The sequence below is a fragment of the Temnothorax longispinosus genome, chromosome 5 (assembly GCF_030848805.1).
Source record: "Temnothorax longispinosus isolate EJ_2023e chromosome 5, Tlon_JGU_v1, whole genome shotgun sequence".
In the NCBI taxonomy this organism is placed as follows: domain Eukaryota; kingdom Metazoa; phylum Arthropoda; class Insecta; order Hymenoptera; family Formicidae; genus Temnothorax; species Temnothorax longispinosus.
The window spans coordinates 13,859,596-13,879,084 of record NC_092362.1 but is presented as its reverse complement, the minus strand read 5'-3'; the positions used below and the strand labels follow the sequence as shown (position 1 = coordinate 13,879,084).

Below are 19,489 nucleotides of genomic sequence, written 5' to 3'. Positions count from 1 at the left end.
GGACTCGTTCGTTCGCTCGCGGCTCTCGTCCTGCACACGCTCGTTCGTCCGCTCGCGTGGCACGCAGAAACCGATGGCATTCATTGCGTAACGAGGCACTTACCGCAAATCAAACTAATGGCCAATAAAACACTCGCTCTAAAATCGCATCGAGAGGCACGCCTGGATTCATCCGGAATTCCTGCGCGGGCACCGACATCGTGTTATTAACGTTTAAGTAGCGGGATGAGTTAGGTATTCGCGATGCTATTTATTTCATAGTGGCGTTATTAGCGGCTCGATAGCGTATCGAGAGAGATTTCCTCGTATGAACTGGATTTAATACGAGCACTCTGCTGTAGAGTTGTAAAACTGTATCACAGCACCATATGAGAACACTGTGTATAACGCAACGTTCTATTAAAGTCGTAACTTTCGCATTGATAAGCTATTTTATCGGATTACACATGTGAAATATATAAATTCACATATTATATATTTCCTATTATGAATTATTGATAGAGCGCAAATCTACCTATCATGAATACATGCGTATATACTTTACGATCGCGACGGTCGCTTATTTAAAAGTAAAAGGCGAACGCGAATTGCAAATGCCCTTCAAGGTTGGCGACCTGCGTTCCGCCGCAATGTCAGCCGTATAATCCAAAAGATTTATTCAATAACTGTGCACGAAAGTATCCTTGAGGCTCATTACGCGTGAAAGAGAATAATTAAATATTGAAAATGAATGAACCGGTGAACGCAGCGTGCTGGTCCACCTTTTGCGAGCGCATGTGCGTCGATTCTCACAACCTATCGCGCGAGATACGTATTAGTAAGCAGATTGAAATCGCATCGTCGCGTCGAGAGAGAGAGAGAGAGAGAGAGAGAGAGAGAGAGAGAGAGAGGGAGAGAGCAGCGTGAACCGCTACTTTTACGTTTCCTAGTAAGGAAACAATGCCTCGTGTCGCGATTAATGAAACAACGAGAGATATCGGTCTTCCATCGGTTTCGCAGCTTGTTACCGCGAACATGCTTCGCTCTTCATACCTATCCTCGAGAGTTCCTTTCATATGCTTCCTGTATTAACTTTAGATTTAATCCCAGAATTTTTCGAAGGTGATTATGGTTACAACCAAGATTAATTAATAAACAAAAAGAAATATTTTTTATGTAATATCATTAATCAATCTCGCAACGTTAATTAATTGAACTACCAGCTGCTAGGATGCGATTATAAATTTGAAAACCATCGCATCCACTCAGGCGTAAAACAATAAAAAAAATCCTTCTCGTCCATGTTTAAATAGGAAAAAAAATTAAAACTCATCCAGCACAGTCATATTATTAATCAAGAACCGGTATATAAGATTATTAAGTAACAATCTTAGGTATGTACCGCCAGACACTTAAATCGAAATATATTGACACTGATTAATTGCCGTCAGAGTTGAGAAGGGAGAAACAAAAAGTAAGATATCGATCCGAGGCATTTATCCGGCAGCTATGGCGGCCTTTATCAATTGAAATCGCGTTTTACGAGAGAGTCGAACACTCACGATTGACTGACCGTTCGTCGACGAGAGAATGACGATCGCGATGTATAATTGTTAATTATCTCGACGATCGTCCGAGGCGAACCGGCAATTTCGCATTGACACGCTCGACACGCAAGGTGCAACGCTTGTGTATGGAGATACTAAATGGAGAATCTTTCGCGCCTTTTACTCTCGACGACTTCTATTTCAAAGGCAAAAAAAGACATTTACGTGATATCGAAAAGATATGTAATCGCACTACATTTTGATTAAATTCTATGTAAAATAAAGTCAAGAAAGAATTACCTTTGAAATTGACATCGTCCACGCATTATACTATCCATATTAAAATTCATATTAGAATTTTACAATATGAATTATGTGTACTAAAATATTTTCAGAAAATCTAATAAAATTTTCTACAAACTTTCTCAAAAAAGGATAAATATATGGAGTAATAATATACGAAAGTATTATATATTGTCGAGAGAAATTATTGTGAATGTGCTACTAGGAGATAACGGTGTCATCGAGATTTCTCTCGAGTCACTAGGCCACCTTGTTTTCATCCACTTTTCCTTGTAGGCTGCTATACCGCCCGTTTTCTCGGAGGAGGTCGAGGATCTTTGACATCGCTGTTGTCGAGATAATATGCGCGAAGGACAGAAAAGCGAAATGCGGGTGACTCAATGTCGACGTTGTCAAGACCTCGTTTCCGCTGCATTAGACTGATGAGGAACGATGACCCATAGTGGATTATTTATTAAATATCGAACGGTTTACTTTTTGAAATAATAGCACGATCAACATCAGCTTCGAGAAAACATTCGTTAATTATCGAAAACTTGTTTAGAAACGTTACGTCGACTACAAATTTGTCCCTTTTCAGATACAACCGCTTATAGAAGTAGCACCGCTCGTCAATTAGCCATAATTATTAAAAATAACCTCGCTGATTAATAAATGAAAAATAATTCCATTGTCGCAATTAATCTTTTTAGTTTGAGCGCAATCGACAACAATCTTTATGATATAGCGTTAAAATATTTCCAGTATTTTCTTATCATACAGCTACACGTAATTCTGAAACACAATATTTGTATCTAGATTTAGTTATGATAAAGGAAAAGTCTTCAGAAGATAACGACATGCCTTTTTTGATTTTCAAAGAAACATACTTAGTGCATTACTGTTATCGTAATTAATCTAAAAATTAAGTCATTGCAAATTTTATATATGGATACTTATTTTCCATCGTTGATGATGTGTATCTTGATAAATAATATTTTAGAGAAGAGATTGGAAAATAAAATACAGTTATAATATCTTGTACAATCACCGCGACAGAAAGAATGATGATTTTTTATCTAAGCTCATGGCGCGACCACTTACACGAGTTTCAGTTCCAGTTTCAACATAAGCGAGCCAAGTTATTGTACGCTTATTCGATCCACGCGTTCGGTGCATACGCGATTTGGCCCGCATACTCAATCCATGCCCCACTGATCGATCTCCTTATCCATACCTCATCCCCCTTCTCTCTCGTCAATCGCGCTCCTATTACGCATTATAAAGCACATCAAAGAAAATGCGGCCCGATTACGACGCCGCCGAGTTTCGCACGAAAGCTGTGGGAGTTCCACGGAATTGAATTATGAGAGAACCCCCGAAGAGAAAGAGATCGTATCTATCTTCTCCATAACGAAAGAATGGAGCCCCGATGATATTGCATCTCCTAACGGAGCGTGCATCGCGCTAGCGAGGGAGATGAGGCGCATTATATCGTAGAATTGTTTCGCGTCAATAGAGTCTCCACGTACAGTTTTCTCGACAGTACTGTTACACACTACGCGTCCATTACGAAAACCGCTTGCCTCGTCATGGAAGATGTATCTTTATCGCCCATGAGATGCGATTCACTCATCAATAAAAAATTATCACGCAGAAACAGAAGCCAATCATTTTCAAAGAAAATTACGATTTTTTTATCGCATTACCAATTAGTTGCACTTATATCTCTTGAAATAATTGCGGAAATATTCCTTCCGTAACGATGACGTCGGCGTTTTACGATTACGATAACATCAGATAGAATAGAAAAATATTTCTCATAAAAAAAACTTTCGGTCTACTTAACACTTTATTTCACCTGTTTTAATTCGTGTCGTAATCGTGAACACGAGGGATATGACGTGGCTGAAGAATGAAAGTATTTTAATGAAGCCTCCCGAGAGAAGCTGGGTCTCGGACGAGACTTAAATCGCTCGAAAGCCACTCGACAAGGACTCAGTAAACTGAATTAAATAGATCAAAGTACGAGCTAAACGAGCGCAAACGAGGTAAAGGGCTTCGTGTCAAGTAGCGCTTGAACCCGAGTGACCAAATGCCGAAAGAATCTCATTTAAGAACGAGAAAACGGAGGTGTGGCGTGTACTTAGCTTATCTAACGTACTAAATCTGAGCGTAATTAGGACACAAGTACTTTCTGGTTGCCATAAAACAAGAATGCATTTGTAAAAACTCGTATATAAAATTGTCGAGCTTGAACGATAAGTCAGTTTGTTGAAAGAAATAAATATTAATATATATGTTTAAATAATACATATAGTAAAACTTGATAGACGAAAAAGAAAGATCAACAATTTGTATAAAATTCATTTGCAAGCTATGTTTTAAAAATTAATTTTAAAATTCTGGTATATAAAACATAGGTCTCGTTTCACGTCACTTTTGATGCTACAACTTAAATTTTTGTGAAATGAGTTCTCGATATACCAGTAATCTATGAAACGTGTAGAGTACTGAAAAATTTCTCTGGTTCGTTAAATCAGTTTCTCTTTGTTCAAACAAAATGTACTTCGAGAGAAATCGAAATGCTTATTTAAACGGTAAAGTGACGGAAATATTACGAAATCGTGTAAACGCGGCTATCTCGGAAAAAATATCATAACGCCATAGTTATGATATAGTTAAACTAGCGCCATAGTGCTAGTTTATCTCGAGAAATTTCTCTCGTCCTATTCAATAAGTTCTCAGCAGGTGCGTGAGGTGCAAGGTGCATCGATTGCAGCCAAAACGGGAAAGTTACATTATTAATGAGTATGGGAGATACTTCGCGGCTGACATAGAAAGTTTGCGGTGTCGATCTTTCGACCTTACGATTACTAATGGCGTGTTAAAAATCAAATTTGCATGAAAGTGTATGTAAAATTATTGTATTTAACACCTGCGAGATGTGCTAAATTGCGTCGCATTTCTCCGAAACGAGAGAGAAACGCGCTGCAAAGAGAATATATACTGTTCAAGTCCATTAGTTTATGATGTTGCAAATCATATCTATAGCTGCGAGATCATATCATCATATGTAGCCTCAATTCGTTATTTCGTAAGATTTTACTCGTTACTGTCACTACAAGGTTAAGAATTTAATTAGTTAATTAGTTAAGAAACTTACCATGCTCCCATAAATACGCTGATTTCAAATATCAGTAGCGAGCGGAATTAAAGTCACAGAACAAGAAACCACCACAAATTTAATTACCACAATTACCGTGACCAAGATAGCGTAAGCCGGAATTTTCTCAACAGTTAACAGCTAGCCACGGAGTAGGAAGTCGGACAAGTGGCAACGGAGGGCATTTACTTCCTCGGGACGGAACGTAATAATCGTTCAAATCTCGTACAACCTTGCGTATGTCGCATTTCCGTTACAAATGCAACAAAATAAAACAAAAAAGAAAAAGAAAAACAACGAACACGATTAATTCAAGTAAAACGGTCGATCTACACTGAAATTACTCAATTGGTCCGCTCGAATGGACAGGTATGTCTAGATAAGTACGTCGAGCCGTGTATACTGATAAGACGATTCTAAGACAAACACAGTTTTGAATCGGATATCTATGACTCACGTGATTGGCACACCGCATATTGCACCGCGCATAGTAATGCGCGATGCAGAAATATTTGTTATCTGCGTAAGCATTAATCGTCCCAGGCGATGCGGATGGAAATGAATATCGGCATGTTGAATCTCGCGAGAGGATCGTAGCGTTGTTGTTACAGCATTATGATAATTGAACTCTGAAGTCTGATGATGAAGAGAAGAGTCTTGAATATCCTACTTGTATTGTTTTCACATCTTCATATTTTTAAATATTCGAAGAGACACACTTGTGGATCACAGAATGAAAATCTTTAAACTTTAAGATTTGCGACGCTTAAGAATTTTAAATTACAAGTCCTAAAGTTCTAAATTCTATATATTCTATATTGCAAGTACAAGACATTCTCAATCGTTTTACTAAGTTCACAACCAAACAATAATTAGTTGGACGCAACGCATTCGCACAATTTTATTCATAAGATCGGTATGTAACGCGAATCGTTACGAGTTACGATAAAAATTATGCTCGTCCGTGCAACGTGTTTGCCTTACAAGTGAGTGCAAATTGCATAACTGTCTTTGGAATATTCCGGTTCGGTGATAAACAACGTACGCAATTAAGTATAAACAAGCAACTTACGAACAAAGTCGCGATTTAATGTCGAACCGCGAATGCATTCAATGCATGTACAGACGACGCACTCCGAAATTATTCCGTGAGATATATCGCGAATGGATCTCTCGTAATAGTAAAGCTTGGTGCATGTTAATTGCAGTAGTGTCGAGTACCTTTGAATGCCGCAATAACTAGGATAGCGATCGACCAGGCCGAAACTTTCTGCTGACGATTTAGCGTCTCGTCTCTCTGTGCAATTCTATTGTTTTATTTTTCTTCTGCTCTACGCGATCCGCGTTCTCTCGCGAGAAGAGCTGACTCTAACGCGTTCTAGGAAGGATCAAGGACGCGCAAGAGGAATTCATCCAACAAAGAGCAAAAAGAATGTCATGGACGAAATGCTTTATAATGGATCGTTTTAGGATCTGCATATGAAACACACGGTAAATAAGATTTAATAGATCCGCTGTCGCGACTTCAAATGAAAACAACAAGATGTTGTGTTGATTCGGAATTTGAACATCTTAAATCCCTGAAGAGACGGTGAAAAGATCGCGAATTTGTCTGTATAAACATGACATATTGGTTTTTGCAAAATAAACTTTAAATTAAGAAAAGACGGAATAAAAATGAAAAGTAATGTAATGTAAAATACAAATGTATAAATATGAAAATTAACACGTCCTCCTTTTCTTGTCCTAAACGGAAAAAATATTTTTAATGGTTAAAAAATATATTCTTAACGAATATTTTTTGCTTTTCATGTATTAAATAAAAAAATTACCGTGCTTTTTTCTCTTTTCAAGTAATATGATTTTCTTCAAAATCTCAACGCATCGCGAATGTCAAGGACGGCGAGTGTCATAACTCTTTCGTTCCAAGGATTGAAAAGGGATCGTGAAAAAAGTCGACGAGCCTTTCGCGCAAGACATGCCTCGTAAAGAACGAGAGCTTATACGGTGGACACCCCTGCCGCGATTTTCATATTCACAATTAGCATTTCTTCTGCCCCGTCCATCCTTTCAGTCGCGATGAACAATGGCCGAAGGGGGGAAACTGACATCTGTGGACACGCGAATCGCCGGAATCCCGCGCATAGATTTGTTCCGCCGTGAAGATTCCCCGTTCTGACGTTAAATTATTACAACGAGTTATGGAGACCTGTCTACTCGCCGCCGTTGTTAATGGATACGCGCTGGACACCTAAACTGCTCGCTGACACCTAAACCCTCGCATTAACATACCAAAAAGCAACGCTCGATTTGTAGGCTACAGCAAGATAGACGTTTGGCATTCGTGACGAATGCACGTAAAAGTGTACAAATTTTTTACCAATTTTTTTAACGGAACAACTTAATCATCAACTGTGTTTGATTAGAGCAAACAAAAATATAAATCATGTCATCATATTAAAAAAAAAATTTATAAAACATATTGCATCCGACTAAATCGTTTACATCTCGAGACAAGAGAGAGAGAGAGAGAGAGAGAGGGAGAGGGGGGGAGATAGAGACAGAGAAAAAGGCTTTATGTTAATCAGGTATTTAAGAATAAGTTTCTAAAATAAAAACGAGTATCGATAACCTAAAGAGTTATATACATAATTGAATATAAATTTATTTAAAAAAGCAACTAAAAGCTGTAGCACAGAGCATTCGCGTTCGTAAATGTCTTGTGGAGAAGATGAAACATGTCCTACATTTGCAAAGAAAGATTGATATGACGCATCGTGCGAGAAGAACGAAACAAGCGTTTTACGATAGAATAAGGCTCTCACGACACAGAAAGGCGTAACGTTCCTTAATTTTTAACGGATTCTTTGTAATCGTGGTCGTCAAATCTCCGAACGGGAGAGCAGCTCTTTTTACCACGATGCCAGAGATGATGTCTCATACATTTACAATCGGTGTCAGATCCACGTTCCTTACCGGTCATAGGAACTGGACGATAGCGGCTTGATTCAGAGCTTCGGAATGTCCGCGGACAGTCCGTATATACTAGTAGAAAACCTTCGGGCCAACGGAGCTCCCTTATAAAGTCACTTTCCGACGGACATGGGTTTTTAGTCACGTCTATTGAACGGTGCTTACGTCCGCGAAACGAGATTAATCCTTTGTGTACATAACGCTCACGCGAAATATCCAGATGTGTCTTTTTAATTTTTCTCGATTTTTACATTCTTTTGGGTTAATTCGTCATGATGGAGTATGATTTATAATACTAATTTGTACAAAAATCGTTTGCTCAAATTCTACGTTAATAAAATTCTAGTTCATTTATAATTTATTAAATTAAATAAAACAATGGTAAAAATGCAAATTATGAGCTTCAGGAAAAATCAGACTTTTTCACTCTCACTCAGCCTTTGTAATAGCATAGTGCATAGTTCAATGTAAGCTAGGTGCATACATAAGAACCTCGAACATTCAAGGACCTCGTAGCGGATCGACCAAAACGGGAACAAAAGAGAGCGTTAATATAAATAAAAAGGAAAGATAACAATTCGCCGGACGATGTTCAGCGTTCGGGATTCGGCTACTGTGCTCCATCACCCACGCTCGCCGATCTTATCGCGCGCCGAAACAAGGCAGCACGAGGCAACGCTTCCTCAGGACTTCCTCGTGTCTCTCGTGATTTCTCGCTCGCTCGCTCGCTCGCTGTGCCGCAATTTAACTAGCTGCACACCGACAGATCCCTATCTCGTATGAGGTTGCAAGCGGTGGACAACGTTCCCTCTCCTCTGTCCCTCACGGCTCGTCCGAGAAGGGCGGGTCGTTAATGGCAAGTTTACACGAGGTCAGTAGCAAGTCGAGTCAAGTGGCAAGTTGATCGTTACATCCTTCTTCGCGTTTCCAAAAGCTACGCGTGCCTTATTTTTTTCTCAAATGAAGTTATGATTGAATAATGATACGTATAAATTATTATCTACAAGTTTTTAAGTTTTTTTTTCCAGATAATAAAAACTTGATCAAGAAAAACGTTCTGAAAATTTTTACTTCTTTTTTGTTCATAAGTTTAATGCAATTAGAATCTACTAAAAAATGATACAATAATGCAATTAGAGATGATCGGTTGTAACAGTAATGGAAAGAGTAATGAAAAGAGTATTGTTAATAGAAACATTGAGATAATGATCCGATTGAGCGGCGAATACTTCATTACTGCTCTTTACAAGAGTGAAATTGAGGCTAAGTGGAATATTAGCGTGTTGGAGAAAAACAAGTGTGCCCGAAAGTAGAAGACGTTTCTATTCACTTCCTTCAGTAACCAATAATTTGCCTAATAATGCCTTTCTATGGTGAACACAAGTGTCCACACAGGGGATCCTCCGTGCAAATCATATATGTCTCAAATAGTCGGTAAACTAAATATCGTCGTCCACTAATTTTACGTTTAAATTTGATAAATATCCTGCAAATAATATGTCCATTTGATTTGCCTCGCTTACGGCATCATGTAAAACCTACCAGACCGAGGATCGTCTCAACGACGTTGCTAACGCATTTCGTCCTGCATCCTACATCCTGTTTCTTTTTTATTTCATCGCGAAATTAATGGCGCCTTACGTGTACCTTTCCACGGGTAGAAAAAGAGGACATAACAAGGAAGAGGCGACTCGACTGAAGTGGTGATGGAGGTTCGTAACGTAACATTGCCCAGGGTAGGGCAATGTCGTCGTTAAGGGCCGCTCGAATTACGAACATTCGGCAACATCCGCTTTTAGTGGCGGCCTTAATGCCACTTTCGGCCGCGTGTGTGCGAATGTGCGCCGTGCGGGGAGAGGTACAAAGCGCTTCTTGGTGGGTCGTCGGTCGTCGTTCAAATACCGAGGTCGTTAAAGAGCCACGCAATTTCGTCGAATTACGAATTGCATCGCTCTCTGCCGCGGCCGACGACGACACTTAATAACCCCTGAGAGACCGCTATGCAAGTTTGTGCACGGTCACGAGTGCACCGTGGCACCAATGTCCAGCTGGACATTGCGCTGAATGGCAAAAAAAAACAGAACGACAATTTTTAAGCAGGCAAAATGTGTAGCATGCATTCGAATTTTTAAAGCTGACTTTTTATAAATAAATTATGAATTAAATAGATTATAGAGAAAAGTGTCGAGTTATATGAAACAAATATGAGAGAAACAATCTGGTTGTTATATTCATTTGGATAAATTATATTCTATTCATTATATTCTTTGTGAAAGATCACAATATACGCAATGCTGTAGCGCACTTAGACTTCAAGTCACGAAAATGTGTCTTCTTTGCCTCTTTTTACGTGATTAACAGAAGAAAATTAGGTTTTCAGCGACGTCTCATTTAACACGCGACTGAGATTGGTTTTCGAGTAAATTACTCGAACAAATTACTACCGGGCAAATTATTCGACAGATTATTTCGCTTTTATGAATATTTGGATAAAATTCCTGAGATCCAATGGGTTAATGACGGCGGTTCGCGTTTCACTTCCACGACTTTAATAGCTCGTCGTCGTCAGTCTGGTATCCGGTTTCTATAGCCTAATCACGATATGTATTTGTGTGTACGTACGTGTGTGTCGGACAACGTAACGCGATTTCGCGTTCGTCGAGAAGGCGCGGATCCAACCGCGGGGCGCGCGCAATTTGCACGAATTACAGACACGTTTGGCGATTCGCGGTACGTCCGTACGTCGTCGTATTACGCTCGGTGAAAGCCGGTGATTTTACGGTGCGATGGGTATTCAACGTTCGAGGCTTTGATCGCGAGCAAGGTTAGGAGGTAAAGGGTGGCAGCCGAAGAGTTAGTAGCGTATCCGTGCCGCGTCGTGAAAGTCGACGACGATAAAACGCGCGACGATAGACCGGCGAGATGCGAGACGGAGAGAGGACCGCACGATTTTGTGTCGCGTAAATGCCGTAAATCGATTCGCGAGTAGCTCGTACAATTAACGCTTTCGTCTCCACGTTTCTCGAGTAGAAAGCCAAACGAGGCCAGGTGGCGGATTTTCGTACTTTGCATACCTATCCATTTATTTAGTTAAATAAAGAATAACGCATCAAAGACACGTTCAGTCGTGAAGTAATAAAATAAATAAGAGTGAAAGGTTCAATAAAGCCCGTGTTAACTGCGAAATTATTCGACAATGTAGCTAAAGATTTTAAATAAAAAAGTAAGTATTTTCTGTTATAAACATTATACTATCCACATTTCTTTAAAAAATTTAAATTTTAAAATTTTTAACGTTTAAAATAAATTATATATATTCAAATTCTCGTTTGTACATATGTGTTATTTAATATTATTTTTATGTAACAAGTTCACACGCATTTTAATTCCCTATATCCTTGTTTTCTCTTCGTATTATGTAAACGTATAAAGTTATCGAATCAGTCGCAACAGTGCAAATAACGTAAATTGGCGATCACAGTCGAACACATGTAAGTAATTCTACGTAGCAAATGCGTGATCGATGTGCTTCGTCGATCCGCCGACAACCTCGCGCGACGGTAAACAAACAATCCGCAGATACGGTAGATACCAACTCGTGTTCGAAAGCTGCGGCCAACATTTTTTCATTCGTATCCGATCTATGTTTACGCGACGATGCAAAAACGGAATAAAATACCCGTTGCTTATTCTGACAACAGCGCATACCATATTTTTCAAATATTATACGAGGAAATATTCGGATTAATTTTTACTTGCATTTTTTAAGATTTCTAGACATTCCATCTATATGTAATATTTTTTATTTAATTTCAATTCCCCAATAAATTAATTTTATATTCATGAAATATGGTCTTAGAAAATCAAAAAGTTAATACTTATTTTAAGGCGCTGTACGATGTGCAATATTCCTGCAGCGAATTCTCTTCTTTTATCGTTCCCGAATTACGGTACGTTGGCGTTCCGTTTTTGTGCTTTAACAATCCTCTCACGTCGCGTACTTTATTTCGGTGGTTTTCGAAAATTGACCTGTACCACTTTCAAAGTAGAAGGCACGTGAAAGGTAATTTACGCTACTTCCAATAGCAAACGGTTAAGATGTAACGCCGCGTAAGACAACGGAGAGAAAAAATATCGCGATACATAACCGACCTATGTGAATTGCGTGAAACTCATCAATTACGTATGTATAAATATAAAAACCGACGTGTTACGTTACGGAATAATTATATAATCAAGTTGCGATACGCACATTGTGATGTCTCGTTCAATTAAAGAAAGAGAGCTCATCTAAATAAGATTACACTGAGACACTCAATTGTAAGAGAATCCTGGTAATAAACCCTGGGAAAACGAGACCAAAATAATCGCGCCTTTCATTTCTAGAACGTATTATTAGTATAACCGCAACAAAAAATTTCAGATAAAGTATTGTACATTATTATAAAATTTACTCGAAAGATTTGTGAATACCTTTCGAAACTTGTTAATTTGATAAAGTTTATATAAATTTAATTATCTTTATTCATTGTAAAAATATTGCTATCTCACTAAAAAATTATTCTATCGTTGATTTCACATAACATTATCATTATAAATAAACTCTAGTGTTTCACATCGTAGCGATTTCCTTGTTCGTAACACCAGCGTAACTTGGCGTATTTTAATATTACTAACAAGAAGGTGAGGGTATGTAGCGAATGGACAAAAGCGCGCGCGTTTTTGTCCATTCGCGAGACTATCGTTTTTATCCTCAACCTGTCTACGTAAACACATACGCGCGCGCGCGTAGAATGTGGTTGTCAGTTACGAGAATACCTGGTACCTACTCTACTGGAACAGCAGATTACCCAATCCATAAATTCGTAAAATAATTGACGCGTAAGATAGGTACCCCCGACATTTTGCAGACGTGCGTCACGATCCGATTCCGAGCACTTTCGATAGCTTGCGCAGCCGAAGATCGTTAATATGTTAACGGATCGTTGCGTCAAGTATATTCGCAGTGAAATCGATCCGTTTTGAAGACGTGGAAACTTGCGTTACCAGGTATCGAGCGGGATTACGATTACGACACAGAAATAACTCGCGGATGGATTACGGTATTTCGCTTAATGCGCAAATGCGCAATTAATTAATAAATAACTGTTAGAAAATTTCTTCTAAAATAAAAGTTTCTACTTTATATTTTACTTAACGCATATCCTAACACGGGACAGATCGAAGCGATGTTTCGACTGGTCTTTCAGGCTTAAAAAAAATCAAGAAAAAATCGAAATCTAATTACCAATCGTTTGCTACAACCTTTACGGTTTAATATTTCACAGCAGCACGCAAATTTTTGCGTTGATAAAAACGTTTCGCAACAAATGTGTGTGTGAGCAGGGATGTATAATACATAAAATGCAAGTAAACTCCGACAATAGAATTCGCAATTGAGGATTGAGGATTGAGGATGTTTCCAGGACAAGTCGTGTGTATTATCTGACAAATTGCAATTGAATTATAAATTACTAAGATTGTCATTGATTAAAACGGGAAAAATTATTCTTTACTCCAAAATTTCGCATTGCTGATTCTGGAGTAACCCGAGTAACTCGTATTTGAATCGAACCAGCCGCAGTCCTCCTGACGTCGAGCAAATCCAGACATTCGCGTGGAAAGAAAACGCTAGGCCGTGTAGGCTCTTACCTCTTTCATGCCGTCGAGCCTGCCGAGGCTCTTGGTGCCTCGCAGGGGCGGAAAGGCGGCGTCGTGCCAGCCACCGTTGCCGGCGTTGCAGTTCTGCAGGTGGTCCGCGTGCGACGAGTGGAGGCCGCGCGCCCTGCTCTTGCTCTTGCGCTTGTCCAGCAGATGCTTGGCCCGGGATTTCCTCACGGGGGCAGCCGGGTCGTCCTCCGGGTCGCTCTGCACCTCCCAGCGCGACGGCGACTTGAAGCGCCGTCGCGGACTCGTCGGCGAGGTCACCGGCGAGGTGAGCCTCTGCACGAGGGTGCCGAACATGGTCATCATCAATCGATCGCGATAAGCCGTCAGCGAGCGGGTGCTTACTGCTTTTACGGCAGGGCCCAGAGCCAGTTCTCCCTTGGCCTTTGCTCGCGCTAAGCCTTTAATCGTCGCGCATCGTCGCTGTCGTCGCCGTCGTCGCCGGCGCCGGCATCGCCGACACTTGTCACAACTTGCTTCACTTGCTTCACTTGCTTCCTTGCTTGGCGCAAATGGACGTCACTGTCACTGTATTCAGTATTACTAACGCACGGCGGCGACAGACAGATCCACAGGTGGTTCCGAGAGCACTGTCGACAACGTGACCTCGCGCGTCGATAAGTACTTGACGCGAGAGGCGAGAGAGGCGAGTGGTTAGACTACCACCGGACGTGTCACACGTCACACTCCGATCGCGGGCCACGCGGAGCAAAATTCCTAGTCCCGTGGATTCCGATTACACCCTATAACGAATCATCGCGGCCTCCTGCCGTCTCGCGATAATCTCGGTCTGTGGGTCCGTGATTCGGCTCTCACGTAAGTACGCGCGCGCGCCGGAAATGCAAAACGCGCGAAAGGACGTGCCGAAGATACCGCCGCGCCGAACGCCGAGCTCCGACCGCCGAGGCGAAAAAAACAAGACTCGTCAAGTCGGCTCCGACGCAGGTAGGCAGGTATTTGCCTTCGGGCGCCGTGCGGCGCGGAGCTCTCTCGCAAAACACACTCCCCGGTAGTGTTGTCGTGTGGCCTGTGGCCTACCGAAACGCGCGGCTCCGTTTCGGCGTCGGAGCTTTCGGAGCGACGACGGCGGCGGCAACGACCGTACGACGGGGTCGTTAGACGACGCGGGATCACGCGACACGCGAGAACGAGGCACAAACGTCGCCGGATACGGAACGCGATACGTGCGTGGCGTTCGCGCAGACAGGTAAAACACATGCGCCGAAACACCGACCGTCCGCGTCGCAACTACGTGCGAAATCAAACTGGTCGCGCCGACTGCGCCGAGAACCGTTCAACTGCCTGAACTGCCGCCAGTGCCGCTCAGTGCCGCTGCCGGACTGGTTGGCCTCGCTTCGCGCGCGGCGGAGCCGACCGAGCGCGCGCGAAGCGAGCCGAGCGCGCGCGGACCCGCCCGGAGCCGCACGATCGGAGTTTGATGACTGACGGGACGTGCGACGAGGCGGGGGAGGGCGAGAGCGCGAATCAGCACGGTTACCATGGCGATCGGGACTCGGGACTCGGGACTGATTCTCCCTGGGGCCTGGGGCTTTAACGCAAACCGCGAGGGACCCCTCGCACGATGCACGCACGCACGCATGCACACGTGTGATGCGCCAGAACGCGCGTCGCGCGGTTTTCCTCAAGACGAAAACGCCAATTACCGAAAATGGAGAGATTTATGTCAAGCTTCCTTATGTTTACTTCTACCAATGTAGATTAATTTCAATCTCGACTTACTTTTTCTAACAATAAGTTCCGGTCTGCAATAGGTGTTTTAAGCTCTAAGCCCTAAGAAAGCCCTGACCACAGTCGATTGTTCTCCTCAAATTCGACTGTGATTGATGAATTTCTTAAGGCTTAGGGTTTCTTAAAACTGCAAAAGGATAAAAAGTAAGTTGAACCGAGCTTAAAGTTAATCTTTACTGATACAAGGATATTAGACGCATGATTTTACCCTCGTTTTAAAACGCATGTTACGTAATATTTTTTTGTATTATATTAAACTATAAAAATATATCTAATATCGAAAAGAGAAATAAACTTAATCCCGTTTAAACTGTTAATTCCTGTGTTTATAGAATTGGAGCAAATTATTAAAGAAATAACAGGAAATTACATAAATCCCTAATTTTTATATTGTAAAATTGTATATGTAACTTGTTATAGCATATGACGGCTTTTCAAAAAAGCGGTCGTAACGTGAAATGCGTAAATATGATCGGTGAAACATGTCTTGTGATAACGGTCACGATCAACGTTGATGTCGAGTTCAGATTCCGGAGTGAATTCCGGTTTCTAAGCGTCGGCTAATTAATAGTACGGTTACTGGTTTAGTTGCTTTGCGGTTAATAATCTCGTACGTGTCGAAGAAGGTAAATGAGGGTTAGTCGTGCGAAACTTGCTAATAATACGATTTTCTGACTTATCAAGTCACTTATGCTAATTCAAATAATAGATGTAAAAGCAGAAACCGTTTTAAAGCGCGAAAGAAACTAAGCAGGAGTAGACTTATTGTTATAGTGTACAGTGGCACGAATCTCGACTGGATTTTCATGTCTTAACACCATAAAATTGCGGCAGTAACTCTTACAGAAAATTATGCTCTCGACAGAAAAATGTTCACTTTTTTAAATTTTAACGTTACAAACGCAAACAGATTGTGGGTGTATCAAAAAATATAAAAATCATCTTAAATATTGTTTAATTTGCAAAATTCTTAGTAATACTTGTAATAGAACTCGTGGTGCTCACAAGTTCTCAAGATTCTCGCTAAACCGGACAAACATTTTGTCGACGTACGTGTGTAACGATTTACCCCGCTGCCGTCTTCGCCAAGGTTTCTCGAGGTAATTAACGATCATCGATCCACGCGCCACGTCGCCCTTTCATCTTCAAGGACATCGGAGGTGGAGGTGGAACAGGGCGTGAATCTACATGCGGTGGTTTCTTATTACTCGAACGATATCATTAGAGTGGGAACTCGTCAAAACTTCAATTATTCCCGTGGCTATATACGGTGAAACGAGGGACTTGATTAATCGTATACGCGAGAGCCCCGGTGTGTGTGTCGTAATTATTAAGCGAACACGTAATTAGCGCGTATCACCTGATACCCGTAGCGCCTTTCTTTTCGCGCGCTTCTTTTCGCGGAGACAGCGCTTATGAGAAACTGAATTACGCGTTGCGAAGAATAATTGTGACTAGCCGTGATTTTTCACCTGATGCTGCTGCTGCTGTTGCTGCTGCTGCTTGTTCAAACATATTTTTCGTCCGCCGCGCCATCCCTCATCCTTCATCCTTCATCCTCAGCCTACTTCCTCCCGATGCGATTAAGATAGCCGACAGACGTTAGCCGGAAAACTGTGTGTAATTACGGAACTCGCGCCGCGTGTGTATACAAGACAGCCATAACGAGCTATGTGCAGTCTTATTGACGTACACGGGAGATAATGCAACTATGCGATGTTCATTTTACGCTGGCGCACGTGTAACGTAAAACTGCTTTGTCGCCTAGTGAGTCATACAGCGAGACGATTCTAGGTGTATAAAAGACGTGCGCGCGCACATGCATAAGTGTGTGTGTGCGTGTATGCTGCTATTGAATACAGCGAATGAATCGCACGCAACGTAATTACGTGAGATGATCGGTAATATTCCAATGTATGTGCGACTTGTGTTAGTGAGGCATCGAAGAATGTAACCTCGAGAATTGTTCGTAATAGCATGTATACTATAGCAATCGTAAGCCGAGAAGCCGTACAAGTATCGTTACTTGATTCTTAGAAAATGACCTTAAGATCTGCGCGTTAAGAACCTGCATGTCGCCTGTAATATACTGATATGTATCCAACAAAATTTGAATTATTCTCAACACTAAAGACGATTATGATGCATTAAAACATATTTTATAATCGATTTTGATGCATTATAAACATTATTGTGAATGTAACGACGAAACCAACATATTAAACTTCTAATAATTTTTAATTTACATTTTAGGAAGCAACGATATTATATAGTAAATTAGAAGGTTTATGTAAAGTTGGGCTTCGCCAAAAAGTCTACGGAATACAATGAAAGAAATGAAATTCTCGACATTGCACACTCCTCTCGAGGAATTTAAATTTCAAACTTGCGACAGGTGCAAGGGAAGTATAAATATCCCGACTCTCTATCGCAGCATCGCGTCACTCTCGCGCTCCAGCTATATTTTTTCCCACGTTTTTGCCGCTTTGGGCAGCACTCGGTGATTCGCGTCCGCGATTACAACGAATTCTCCGCGGCTGCCGCGCCGCAGCGTTTATCTCGCATAACGAGGTAACGGGGAATAAATAACTGCAAAAGATCCCTCCGTTTCCTCCGATCGTTCATCGCGTTATTATGATTATTGTCAATTAACGCAACGATTTTTTTTTCCGAACATTTTGCCAGTCTCTTATTGGAGGTCACACGGGTGACCATCTTCGGAATTTTGAGCAAGCGCAAATGTTCCCGCAATAAACAGCAGTTATCGCGAAATCACGACCAGGCTTGCGCGATGCGACTTTTTAATTTCCTTGGCGGTTGACGCAATTTACACCTGTTCTCGGATATGTATCGCGAATGCTGCGAGAAGAAGCGACCTGCAAGATATTTCCTGGGAAAGAATAAATCTTCGAGCGGCCGCTCATAAAGTTTCGCTATTCATCTGAGAAAATAATTCTGCGGTACTTTTTTGCCATGACGTTTAACACAAAGTATTACTCAAAGATTATTTCTTGTTCTTGTTTGCTCTTGGAAGAGATTTTGATCTCAGTTTGTAAAACATATATCTAAAAGTTTTTTATTAAATATGATCCAAATTTCATTCATCTTTTTATTCTTTTTTAAATGTTTAATAAAAGACAGTCACTATTCGTCCTACAACAAAACGCAAGTACTACGTACTCTTTACAAAAAAAGATAACCGTAGTTTTCTCTAATATTCGCCTTCGTTTTCCGCGAAAGCTTTTATACTCCAGAGACTTAAAGTGCGCGACACCGACCGTCTATTTGCTTCCTGCACGAGTCACGGTCGCTGTTATTTCGTCTCTTTTGTCTATCTAGACGAACAATGAGTCACCGTTGTGCGGAAACGTCAAGCTCGCGCACGAATAAGAGGCCTAATCGAAAAATAACTGAATTCTATAATTGATTCGACAAATTCGATAGATTCAACAAATAAAACCACACACCTTATCGGTAAGCACAAAGGTGTAATGTAAAAAGAACTGAAATTTACCAGCGTTAAGTATTCATTAATTAATCATTCACTATTTTTGCTAACATTTTATAATAATTAATTAATTAATGTTTCTTTTTTAATATTACATTTGCGTGTGTATTTACGCAAAAAGATAAAAAAATTTTTCTCACACTTCACAAATGCATTGATCCAACTGCGCCGTTGTCCGCAGACGCTTTTATCCAAGGATGCTAAATATTCAGTTTTCGATCGGACGCGGAGACGGACGTAGAGTCTATTTACTGAGGCGAAGCTGCTAATGTAATGTCCGGAATCTTGTATCCGGCCTTGGCAAAGATTAGATCTGTGCGGTAGCGCAGTTGAAATGCTCATGCACGCGTGGGCAATGTGAAAACGGAGACGACGCGACACGTCCTCAAAGATGAGACATCGGAACATACCATGAAGAACCCATCACGTGTGTTCCGAGTGGAAATGTCCGCATCGATGGCTAATTAACTCCGAACGTTCGCGTCACGAAACACGCATTTCGCTAAATTAAAATGGTAGTAAACTAATGTATATACTGAGAATCTATACGTTCATAGACATAAGTTTCACAGACTTTTC

The 19,489-nt window shown here is 41.0% G+C and overlaps 1 protein-coding gene across 4 annotated transcripts in view; it reads right to left on the bottom strand.

The window, feature by feature from the left end:
- The window catches only part of LOC139812823 (rho GTPase-activating protein 20), a 187,330-nt gene that overhangs the window by 78,868 nt on the left and 88,973 nt on the right, over positions 1-19,489 (bottom strand). Inside the window, exon 1 of one of the 4 annotated variants that reach the window (XM_071777922.1) lies at positions 16,875-17,036. The exons of 2 other annotated variants lie outside the window; for them this stretch is intronic. In XM_071777922.1, coding sequence (XP_071634023.1) covers positions 16,875-16,952 — 78 coding nt within the window. In that variant the 5' untranslated portion in view covers positions 16,953-17,036. Of the gene's footprint in view, positions 1-13,638; positions 14,971-16,874; positions 17,037-19,489 lie in introns of those variants that run through there. One more of the 4 variants, XM_071777921.1, reaches the window with a different exon arrangement.